The 13,387-nt window shown below is 31.3% G+C and overlaps 1 protein-coding gene across 2 annotated transcripts in view; it reads right to left on the bottom strand.

Moving 5' to 3' along the window:
* Positions 1-13,387, bottom strand: part of LOC145240010 (transcription elongation factor SPT5-like) — a 79,443-nt gene that overhangs the window by 39,248 nt on the left and 26,808 nt on the right. For both annotated transcript variants that reach the window (XM_080103614.1, XM_080103615.1), the window contains 5 exons: positions 13,140-13,274; positions 12,038-12,154; positions 8,031-8,132; positions 6,535-6,605; positions 1,832-1,937 (listed from right to left, as the gene is read on the bottom strand). In XM_080103614.1, the coding sequence (XP_079959740.1) occupies positions 1,832-1,937; positions 6,535-6,605; positions 8,031-8,132; positions 12,038-12,154; positions 13,140-13,274 (531 nt within the window). The remainder of the gene's footprint in view (positions 1-1,831; positions 1,938-6,534; positions 6,606-8,030; positions 8,133-12,037; positions 12,155-13,139; positions 13,275-13,387) is intronic.

Below are 13,387 nucleotides of genomic sequence, written 5' to 3'. Positions count from 1 at the left end.
CATGCCTGAGTTTGATTCTTGGGGAGCAAGAGGACACAACACACATTTAAAGATGTAGCACACTGAATTGCAGAAATAAGCATCCGTACGAAAAAACAGAAAAAGATGATAGAGTAGAAGATTGCCTAGAACTTTATACGAAACATAAAACATTGGTCTTATCATATTTTCTCGACCTTGAAATGAACATTGGTATCATTTTAATTATTGAAACTATTATTCTCACCTGTATTGTTATACAAGCTTATAAGCATTTGAATAGGATTGAATGTCCCGTGAAACACACATTTTTTGATACTTTGAATGGTCATAACTCCAGTTCTAATAGACCGATTTAAAAAAACTAAAAATAATATTTCTTTGTTTTTTATGCTCATTTCAATAATGCTGGATTTGAGTTCATTCAATCTAAAGAAAAAAATGGTGTAGTATTGCTAGTTTAATCACTATGACATAAGTCCAATAACTTAGTATCACATTAAACAAATTAACACTTTTAACCTGTTATGGCTGATGAAATAACAATATACCTCCATGGATTGGATAAAGTGTTCAGTTTGAAATTTATTTTGTATAGGACGATGTTAGTTCTAGCTTTCTTAAGATGCATCTTTCAGAAATTTGAAAATATGCTTTTAATCACTATGACTGAGCTCCAATCTATGGTCCCCCTTCGCCAAACTTTCACAACAAACACCCGTCTAGCGGAAAACACTATCAATAATTTCCCCCACTCTTTATCTGTGCCTAAACTTAAATGTAGATTCCATGAGCAAAGCTTCTTTCTTAGAACTGCACACCTGTGGGATTGTCTTCCATTTTCCTGCTTTCCAGCTGACTACAATATGTTTGTCTTCGAGTCTAACGTAAACAAGTTTTTGATGAGCCGTTCCATATAAGTTAACAAATTTACCGAATTTCCATTACTAACAATTACTATATTGTCCAACTTCTACTGTACACTTTTTAACCCTTATCCTCGAGTGGCCTCTTGGCCTTGATAAGTGATGATGCCTATGTAAAAAAAAAAAAAAAACTTTTAGCGAGTTATGGCTGATGGAATAAGAACAATATACCTCCATGGGTTAGATAAAGTGTTCAGTTTGAAATTTTGCATAGGTTCCCTAGTTCCGCATAAAGATTCACAAATTTAAAAAGATGCGCTTGAAAAAGGGGAGAGATTACGTCAGTCGAAACATTGTGAAAATGACAACTGAGAGGAAAATCATAGTCCAGATGATAAGAGTTTTTAAATATTCTGAAATAGAAACCAATATTGCCAACCAATTTTTTCACAAATTTGAAACCAAAACCATAAAATAAATACTAACTCACAGAATACGAAAATATCTACGGAGCCAGTAACTTTTCTCTTTTCTTCTCTAAACATCAACCAATATGCCTGAAGATAGGCAAAGGGCAATCTGACAGAAACGTTGCACATATAACACTCAAGATGAGGACAATAGTCCAATCAATACAAGCAATATAAACAATTGGCTCTCATCTAAAAATTTCAGAACTTTGGAAATTAATATTTATTTTACTTGGAAGTCACCACTGATTAAAGCTCGAAGGCCACTCGAGGATAAGAGTTAATGAATATAAGGTGGTAGTGTAGTAATCGTTAATGGTATAGAATTTGATTATTTATAGGGCCATCTCAACAAGAACTTGTTTACATAGGATTTAAAGGCTACCATGCTGTATTCAACTGGGAAGCAGGCCAGCGGAACAGTGTTCCACAGGCAGGGAGTTCTGGGAAAGAAGCTTTGTTCGTGTTTTGCAAAATAGAGAAAAATACAAAAGGGAAATTGCTGAGATAACTTACAATTGCAGACATGGCAAAACTCTTAAAGAGAAATCCTTTCCTGTTGTAGCGATTGCTTTCAAAAATTAGAAAGTCTCCATCGACGGTCACTTCACCACCAATTGCTCTAAGAAATGAGAAAGATTAAGACAACAGCATATTTAAATGCTACTAGCATGTCAAGTGACCCATTTGGATCAGATATAAAAACAAAAAAATTATATAATAAAAAACAATGTTTATAAATGTGAAATAAAAAATGTGACGAGATTGAGAGTTACTTCCCTTGAATTCTTAGCTAATTAAAACCCATTTGGATTAAGTATGAAAACAAAAAATTATACAATAGAAAATAAAGTGCTTCTATATTTAAATAACAAAAATACTGAATAAAACAAATGGTACCTACGTAATTATCATGTTGCAAATATATCCAAAAAATTACGGAAACTGATGAAGTAGAAAATTAATTAATCATGAAAAGACATTTATAAAATCTAGTGATTTGGTTTCAAAATCTTTTGATTCAAATTGGAGGGTTAACAGGGGAGGTAATTAAGTTTTTAATTTCTCGGAAATCTCATGCCAAAATTCAATCAGTTATTTTTTATAAAAAAAATTAATTCAAACACTTAAAAAAGTTATTTTTTAAAAATTCACAAATTATGTAAATATATGCATATTTTTGTTTTCTTAATAAATTCTGTCTGCTATATATGGAGTTTTAACTGAGTTACTTCCCCTTTGCTCACGTAACCCAATATGTCCACCTTTGTGTGTAAACTAATCTAAGTATTTTTACCATAATCGGAACTATTTTTCACAAATAATTTACTAACTGTTTTCCGTAATTTTTGGATATGTTACTATTTGTGACATGACAATTACATAGGTACCATTTATTTTACTTGAAATTCAATGTTTTTTTCATTTAAATATAGATGCATCAAAAATAATGTTTATCTGGCCTTCAGGCTGAGATCTGCGCGAGCCTTTTCTAGTCTCACACAAAAACATGCGTTCACATTTCAAGCTATATTACTTGTCATATACATACGCACACACAAACATACGTGCCCACGGCCACACACGTACATATATTCACGTTCGCGTACATACACTCACATTCACGTTTATATACACACACGCTAGCGTACGCGCACGTACGCACACAGAAGGACAACATCACAGTATCTGTTATGATGCTACACTTCAATTTTTTGCTCTCAGTTAGAGGAGAAATCCTTCACGACTAAGACAATTTTTAATTTTTGTTTCCTTTTTTGCCTACATTAAAAAACCGCCCACCCTGCCCTCGAGGGGAGGCAAAGTAAATAGGAACATAAGATTGATAAAATATTGTTGAAAGATCGATTTAGATGGTAGAGATTATCAAAAAATTTGTATGAAAAAAAAAAGAAAAAAGTTACAAATAATAAAGTAAAAAAAAAAAAATGAAAGCAATATAATTGCTTTTTTTTCCACCACAAAAGGTGGCTGTGACAAAGTAGATAGCGACACAGATCGACAATTTGAATTTACAAAGTTTGAATCCAGTCAATTCCATAGCACCACTTTCAATTATGGATGTTTCTAGAACCAGGTACTTACAAGAAGAACCATATTAAGATTGCTAGCAGCCAAAATTAAAATTGGTGCTTTGAAATTGACAGGATTTGAACTTAACACACGAATGTCATCAGTCTGCATCGTTATCCATTTCACCAATGCTACCTCTTTATATTTGATCGATTTTGGATTCAATAAGATTCAATTTTTAAAAAATACAAATAACTTTTTCTAATTTATTTTCTTACAAAGTTTGATGTTATAAAAATTGATAAGTAAAAACATTTTTCAAAGAATTTCAGGACATTGTTCAAATTTTCTTCAGGGCCCAATATTCGATTCCAATTATTATTTGTCGAGAATGCAATTGATAACAAGGATCTATATCACCATCAAATAACTTTTCTCAAGCAAAATTTTAAGAAGAATTGAAGGATGGTAATAGTTTTGCATTAGAGGTTTTGGTGCTTATTGGGCATGGATAAAAATTGTATTTCAAGTAAAATCTCTTTGATATACTTACATATTATGCAGGATTATCCGCACTAAAAATTAGAACTTTAATTAAAAAATCAGTTCTTTTATTTTGCCTAGCCACCATTCATTATGACTTAGTTAAATGACAAATTGACTTATCTCCCCTTGCTTTGAGTGGACTAGCCATTCAATATTGTGAACATTAAAATGTCTGGACGTAAATGTTGGCTGAGGGATGAGTAGACAGGGTGTGATCAGTTTGCTTAGCAATATTCCCAATCGGTTAAGTTGGATGCTATAATGGATGCATTCTTTTAAACATGCAGTGGCAAAATATGATAAAACGTTATTTTTAATTAAAATTTTATTTGATTATTTTCCGTAATTTTTGACCTAATACATAAGATTAATTCTTTAACTGGAAAAGCTTTTTTTTCTTTTTATATTCACGTTCACCTCTAACAAGGCATATCGCCACTTGGACATAAGGGAATACTATTTCGGACAATGCCTAGGAAAGATTAACAAGATGTTGGTTTACATTACATTTAAACTTCTGCATATCAGTACAGCCAGGGAAGTAGGTAGCAGGAAGGGAATTCCAAAGTCTAGCTGTTCGAGTGAAGAAACTATTAGAATAGAAAGCTTTCTGGCATTTAGGGACCTCAACAGTGAAGGGGTGAGATTCTATTGCTTTGCCGGGATATGTACGTCGAGGGGGCACAAGTGCAACGAGTTCATCAGAGAACATTCCATTAAAATATTTGTAAAACAGGACTAGAAATGCAACATTGCGGCAATGGGACAGGGGTTGGGGTTTAGTTAACAAAGTGGGACCTATTAGATTGAAAACTTTTTTTTGGACCCTATCCAAAAGGGAGGGGCTAGTGGTAGATGTGTGACACTATGGTGTCATGAATGCATGCAGCAAGGTGCATATTGCAGTGAAGGGTGTGTTTGACCAGACAGGATGTGGTGGAGAATTGCAGAGAAATGCAAAGACTTAGCTAGCAAAACAAGACCAACCGCCAAGCGATCATTATGGGCTTGTTACAGGCAAACCAGATGGTATATTGTCTCAAAAATGGGGACGGAATTGGAATTATCTTCGAGATGTCAGAGGAGATTAGATTAGATTAGAACAGGCATTTGCTGATAAGGGCCGCACAAACCCAGGAAACTCCCAATAGATATCAGTGTGAGCAACCATCTTCCTCCCAGAGATGTTGAGTGGTTGAGACAAAGAGAGACTCTAAGAGGAAGAGAGAAAGGGTGTTTTTAACTACTCTCCAAGCGAGAGGTGAGGAAAAAGGGTTGGATTCAGAAAAAAGAATTCTGAGAGGATTAGAGTCGTAGCCAACAAACTGAACAGCTGGACTGGTTAAGCGCTCCCGACCTGGGGTCCTCAGGACCTGATGTTATAATGTTAACTAGCCTGTGTTAATGGGAAATCTGTGACTTTACTTGTCTGGTCATACATCATTCACTGCTATAGTCAGTCACGTCAATTTAAACAGTAGCTGTTGTGAAGTAATGAACTTAATAAATAGTTGTTATTGTTATAAACCGAAGTTGCTTGATTGTGGTGAGGATTCTTCATTTTGCAGCGAGCTGCAGGGATCGGCGGAGGGATTAATGAACCCAGAGACTACACAGGATAGGAGACGATTTGGTCTAGAGGCGAAGCACCCCACCATGAAACACAATGTGTGAAGATGATCAATAGGCCAACTTGTGACAGGACAACGTACGATCGAAAGAGCACCTGTTATATCGAGTGCAGTTTGACAAGGTTAAAGACACCTGGTATTGAGGGTGCCGTTGGACTCGTTATAGATGTAGCAATCCAGATGTGGCAACAATACTCAATGCATGGGTGAATCTATGACTGGATTGATATTACCATATTTTTTTTTTTTTTGCTTGGGACAACTACATTTTTCTATTACAAGAAGGCTCAACACTCAAGAGTGATCATTTAACAAGAGAAAATAATTTGTAATATCACCAATCATGATGGACGATTTTCTGGAAACTACTTAGAGATTAAAAATGAAAACACGATTTCCATCAACTCCACAAATGCGGTTGACAAATCTGAGATTGAAGTAGTGACCCTAAAATCAAATTCACCTCCCGTACAAATTGTCAAAATGGCTACCCTTTAGGAATTTATATCTGAAAAGAAAAAAGGGGGGGGGGGGCTTATCGAGGCCTAAAGGACACTCGAGAATGAGACTTATTGAATTTCAGGTGGCTGCTAAGATAACAATGTGATGACCGGCAGTGGTGGAACAAGACGGCTTAACAGGCACTTGTTTACATTGAAATTGGGAATGGCCACATTAAAAAAAAACAAATTACTTGTTTTCACTCAAAATCATTAATGCAACAACAAGTTTGAAATACGTAACATTAGGATTTGTTTAGATTGACTTAAAAGTGATTGTAATTTTAAGAGGTCAATGAATCAAAGCAATAAGAATTTTGCACTAACGGATAAGGGGAGTTAACTCTAGCACACATCTGGATCTTAGAGCAAATGACACATGCAGAAGATGTCACCTATCTCTTTCCTACCCCTAACCTTTATAATGGAAAAAAAATTAATAAGCAAAGATTTTTTTATATGATAAAATAAAATAAAAAATTTTTTTTTGAAAAACAAAATAACTTACTTGATCGCATCGACATCAAAAAGTTTTTGATTTGGTTTTCGTTTACGTTTTTTCTTATCGGCATCTGGCACCTGTAACGAGGATTTACTTAGATGTAAAAATAAATTTTAAAAGATCAAGAGCATTTCTAATATTTAAAAGTGGACAATTAAAAACTTAGCATATTGCACAATTATATTTCTTAATTTAATTCAGTCTGTGTCTACGCATGATGTCGCTACATTGTATTGCCTTCTATAAATCATCTTTATATATACGCTACACAACAATGCTTTATGCAAACTGTATCATAATAAGACGCATCTTCCGCTTGGTGCAGATAGCAAAACCACATGACTTATTTTTAGTCATTCCTTGCGATCCAGAGCAAGTTGGTTGATGGATGCCCAACTGTTGAGAGATGTCCAATCAAAAACATTTTCTCTCCACCTTCTCCTTGGCTTTTCTCTGCCTCTTTTACCTTTTAACATACCCTCAAAGCATAACTTTGACAGACCAGTGGTTGATCGTTTGACATGGCCAAAAAGTTTAAGTTTATCAAATAGAGGGGGTAGGGAAGTGGTTTGAGGTGTTTCAAAATCACATAATGCATTTCATTAAGGAACATCAAAAAACAACACCTTCACACAATAAAACTATCACACAATTTTTATTTGAATAGAGCAATATATTTTTTTTTAAATAAATTATATAATCAAGTTAACTCTCTAGGGCCTGAACATATTAATACTTATTAATACATATTAAAACATATCAATACTTATTAATACATATTAATAAAAATTCTGAAATTATAGATATTGGATCAAGAATCATGAATCTGAACAAAAAAAGCGAATTCATTTAAAAACTTGAAAGTTATGAAATGTGCCATATCTGTCACCTCGGGCGCTAATCTTCACGATTAGGATCGTGCCATATATTGCACGGGCGGCCCTAGAGGGTTAAACAAAAGCATTAGTGTAAAAAATTATATGGATTATCCATTATAAAAAGGGCAGTTGTCTGTGATATGTGTCTGTATGTCTAGCTAAAAGTAAAAAGAAAACTACAAAACAAGTATCCACAAAGTTGTTATATTGTTGCTCAGCATTGCTCTGGATAAATAATATCTAAAATTTAGAAAATAATTTTTTGACATTAAAATGGTGCAGATTTTGTTTGAGGATTTGATTTTTTTAGCAGTTTCATGTAATAAAGGGAAGTAACCCTGACTTTTTATCAAGGGGTTACTTCTCTTATGCCGACTTATTCCTCGAGGAATCTATATAAAGGAGAATTTTAGGTGTGTGTATGTTCAAAAAGAAGCATAGGCTAGGTGGATGAAAAAAGGGGTGGGGAGAGGGAGGCAAAAGATGAGAGAAGGGGAAAGAGAAAAATAGAGAGATGAATAGTGAGAAAGGTAAAGAGATTGAAGTGTCAATAGAAATATGTTACACTTTTACAACAGCCAATGCAAGATAGGTCTGATAGTAATAAGTAAAAATAAAACTTACCGGAGGATTGGAGGTTTTCATTAAACCACGGTAACGTTTATAGTCGATACGTGGCAATAGTTTCAGATGGATCAAATTTTGAGCAGGCTCCACATAATCAACCTGGAAAAAATAAGTCATAACAGATCAATGTACAGAATCATCTCTTAAAGATAATGAATGTGTATCAATAAAAGTAAATATTTTTTTGAATGCATTTAAATAAAAAAATTATTTCCGGTCAAAGAGGAACCAAGAAGGATCATGTATACGTCACTTTACCATTTTGAAATGTTTTCAATAAATTACTTTTTATTTATGCAAGATTACTTTTCATCCACAACTCAAAATAAAATTCCAATGTATAAACTATGTAATAAAAGAGATGTATAAACTATGTAATGAAAAAGATGTATAAACTATGTAATGAAAAAGATGTATAAACTATGTAATGAAAAAGATGTATAAACTATGTAATGAAAAAGATGTATAAACTATGTAATGAAAAAGATGTATAAACTATGTAATGAAAAAGATGTATAAACTATGTAATGAAAAGATGTATAAACTATGTAATGAAAAAGATGTATAAACTATGTAATGAAAAAGATGTATAAACTATGTAATGAAAAAGATGTATAAACTATGTAATGAAAAAGATGTATAAACTATGTAATAAAAAAGATGTATAAACTATGTAATGAAAAAGATGTATAAACTATGTAATAAAAAGATGTATAAACTATGTAATAAAAAAGATGTATAAACTATGTAATAAAAAAGATGTATAAACTATGTAATGAAAAAGATGTATAAACTATGTAATAAAAAGATGTATAAACTATGTAATGAAAAAGATGTATAAACTATGTAATGAAAAAGATGTATAAACTATGTAATAAAAAAGATGTATAAACTATGTAATGAAAAAGATGTATAAACTATGTAATAAAAAGATGTATAAACTATGTAATAAAAAAGATGTATAAACTATGTAATGAAAAAGATGTATAAACTATGTAATAAAAAGATGTATAAACTATGTAATAAAAAGATGTATAAACTATGTAATAAAAAAGATGTATAAACTATGTAATAAAAAGATGTATAAACTATGTAATGAAAAAGATGTATAAACTATGTAATGAAAAAGATGTATAAACTATGTAATAAAAAAGATGTATAAACTATGTAATGAAAAAGATGTATAAACTATGTAATAAAAAGATGTATAAACTATGTAATAAAAAGATGTATAAACTATGTAATAAAAAAGATGTATAAACTATGTAATAAAAAAGATGTATAAACTATGTAATGAAAAAGATGTATAAACTATGTAATAAAAAGATGTATAAACTATGTAATAAAAAAGATGTATAAACTATGTAATGAAAAAGATGTATAAACTATGTAATAAAAAAGATGTATAAACTATGTAATAAAAAAGATGTATAAACTATGTAATAAAAAAGATGTATAAACTATGTAATAAAAAAGATGTATAAACTATGTAATAAAAAAGATGTATAAACTATGTAATAAAAAAGATGTATAAACTATGTAATAAAAAAGAGGTATAAACTATGTAATAAAAAAGATGTATAAACTATGTAATAAAAAAGATGTATAAACTATGTAATGAAAAAGATGTATAAACTATGTAATAAAAAGATGTATAAACTATGTAATGAAAAAGATGTATAAACTATGTAATGAAAAAGATGTATAAACTATGTAATAAAAAAGATGTATAAACTATGTAATAAAAAAGATGTATAAACTATGTAATGAAAAAGAGGTATAAACTATGTAATAAAAAAGATGTATAAACTATGTAATAAAAAAGAGGTATAAACTATGTAATAAAAAGATGTATAAACTATGTAATAAAAAGATGTATAAACTATGTAATAAATAAGATGTATAAACTATGTAATAAAAAAGATGTATAAACTATGTAATGAAAAAGATGTATAAACTATGTAATAAAAAGATGTATAAACTATGTAATAAAAAAGATGTATAAACTATGTAATGAAAAAGATGTATAAACTATGTAATAAAAAAGATGTATAAACTATGTAATAAAAAAGATGTATAAACTATGTAATAAAAAAGATGTATAAACTATGTAATAAAAAAGATGTATAAACTATGTAATAAAAAGAAATTAATAAAGTACATTTTATTTTAAAATAGAAAAGTGAATTATACGCCCCGCTGTGTAAGAATAAAAATCAAATGTAAAGGAAAATTGCAGTTCACTTCAATTGTATTTCAATGTTCTTGAATTCTACAAATATTCCTATGATCAATATCGTATTATATATCGAGGGCTAGTCAGGATACAGGAAAGAAGAGATCCTCCATTGCTTGTATCAAGTGCAGGACTTTCATCATCCCTTCCGGCTTTCTTTAATTTCAGTCAAATTAGACACGCTAATTACCTATTGACAAGGAACTATCATGCCACTTAAACACGAACAATTAATACCATGGTTCATGTGCAACATTTTTATCTCTATTGAGAAAAAAAAAAAAAAAAAATATTGCACTATAGAACTTCTTTTGTTTCTTACAACTCAACCAGTTGTCTTATTTAAATACAGATAAAAACATGAACAATACCATAATCCACACGTTTTATTTAAATTCAGAATGTTGATGCCTCTGTTCAGTCTCGAAAGACAAAGGATACCCCCTGTAGGAGCAGCTGCACATGGAATTGTGAGGCAAGGGTTGTGCAATCCTCAACCACACTTCTTCTGAATCGGCAGTGTTTGAGTCCAGTGACAAGGAGAAGACCAGGACGACTGGAAACAATGCCGAGATAAGCAGAGAGCACATACAGCACCTAGAAGTCCCAAATGGTCACCCATTTAGTACTGACAAGGTTCAATGTTGCTTAACTTCGGTGATCCAGCGAAATCCGGTGAAATTAAATTTCCATTGAACTATTTGTTGATTTTAAGGTTATCTACTCAATTGTCATTATGCAATTATTAACATACTAGCGGGGGTACCTGGCATTGGCCAGGTGTGAAGAGGTGGTGTAGTAAGAAACCCTAAAGGATGGAGAGAGGTGTTAAAAAAAAAAAAAAAGTAGTAGGCAGGTAGGCTCGAACCCATAATGCAAAGGAGGAAAAGGAGGTGAAAAAAACCTAACGTCTTAGCTCATACGTCCATCGCGAAACCGGAAATCGCAAGCATTGGAATTAAGGATAGTCAATCCAACGGAGACAAATACTTGCGAAAATATCGACGAAAAAAAAAACAACCCCTCCTTTTAGAAAACTTCCCAGTTGACGGTGAAGGAATTAATGTTTTTGGCCACGTCCAAGACATTGAGCTTTAAAACGAGACCAATTTTGTCATGTTTCGACGCGTCTGTCAGGAGTTTTTTGGCAGATATACAAACACACATTTTGCTTTTTATATCATAGATTACTGTATTTTTACATACGTGATATGTATGTCCACAAATTTATGATTCATTCATCCCCCATTATTTGGAAGAGGAAATGTAACTAGACAGACTGCAGTTACCTCCCATGTTTATTATTTAAGTATAACTTGCAATATTTTCTAAAAATATTTTCATTAATAATTAAGTTTTCTATTTTATCATTTTTCATAATTTTTGGATATTTTACTCATTTCGACATGAAAATTAAGTAGATAACATTGGTTTTAATTGAAGTTTAATATTTTGATTTTCGTTCTTATTCTGAGAAAGCATCAAAAGGTTTTATCATTTAAATATTTATATCTGAGGCTGTGTATGTTTGTTGGTCTGTCACAAATTTGAAGCAACATTTTTAGAAAAGTCCATTAATCATTCTAGGCAGTTTCGTCATTCATTGGTCTGTCGCACACTATTTGTATCACTGAACACACATACTGAATGGATGAAACCTAAGCAAATCCATTTTCTTTAAATTTCTTTTATTCTTTAAAATTAAGAATTTTATTAGGCGTAAAATTTTTTTATAATTTAAAAGAAAAAATAAGTTTGGTGATATTACCTGCGCCAAATCATCCTGGTAGATACCTCGCTTCAAACGCACCCACGACTTTGGTTTTAAATTTGTTGTTTCTTTAATCACTTTCAAAACATCGGTCATTTCCTTGATGGGCACCATCTGGAGAAGAAGAAGTTTTCATTTAGAAACTGACCCCGATATAATCAAAATCTTATCATTTGAGAGATTCTTCACAATCACCATCTCACCTCATTCATTAAAAAAAAAAAAAATTATTTTTATTATAACCCAATTTTGGGTGCAGATATTCTTCCAATATTCCAATGGTCTTTTTGATGATAAATGAAAAAAAAAGGTCCCTTTTATTTTAAGTTTCACTGTATTTCACAACTGCAATATCACTATTTGATATTGAAATGTACAAAACATCAAAAATATTGACAAATTATCCAAATTATCAAATTAGTGAGTATTTTAATGTAATAACGAATAATATGGTGATAATTGTATCACATAATAAATTTAAAATCACAACACAAAAGGTATTTAATTTGAAAATTTTAGAAAACGAAATAATGCTGAAAATATTTTATTGAATGATTAAAACCATTTTTTCTGAGAAAATTATTGGTTTTATGATTTTTTTCTCTCCATTTCACTGACGGTATTAACCCTGAGAGGTCACCCCCTTGTCGAGAGAGAAAAGGATATACCCAGAATTATTAACAGTTGTTGTTGGTCTGAAACAGATGTTTGTCAGTCAAATGGTCAGGCAAATTTTAAATAGGAATTTGGTCACATCTTTGAAAAAGTTATTTTCTAAGGTTTATTTGAAATAAGCCTTTCAGTGTAAGACACCTTTTTAAAAGAAGCCTGTTGATTTTAATCTTTTAATAAAATATTTGATATCATTTGGTTTTCTAAGATTTCAAATTAATCTTACGAAATAATTTTTTCAAAGACATGACAAAACTCCCATTTTAAAAAGAAGTATTTGTTATCAAATTGCACAAGAGTTTATGATTCACAAAATAAATCAATTTAAAAACTATGTTTTGTTTTTATTTGATGAAATATTGTAAAGAAGTCCCCTAATTTGTGATAAGAAATTGAAGAAAAAAGAAAGCATAAAACTTTTACTGACCTGTTGTCGGAATCGGCCCATTCTCAAACTACCGACACCTTCAATTGCTTGTTTCACATGGGTCTGCTTAAAGGCCTCGATATAGATATAACCTTTGAGACCTTCTTTTGCAGTCACAGATTTGATTTGAAGAGGCTGAGAAGAGAAAAAAGACATTTAAAAAATTCCCATGTGAAATGACTTCAGCTTGAGTTAATTCTTTAGTTATTATAAAATCTAACTGAATGAAATATACAAAATAAAAAACT

This window comes from Euprymna scolopes, chromosome 19 (assembly GCF_053919585.1).
Source record: "Euprymna scolopes isolate OS-2025 chromosome 19, ASM5391958v1, whole genome shotgun sequence".
NCBI lineage: Eukaryota > Metazoa > Mollusca > Cephalopoda > Sepiida > Sepiolidae > Euprymna > Euprymna scolopes.
The sequence above is the reverse complement of the archived record's forward strand: the minus strand, read 5'-3'. Positions and strand labels throughout refer to the sequence as shown.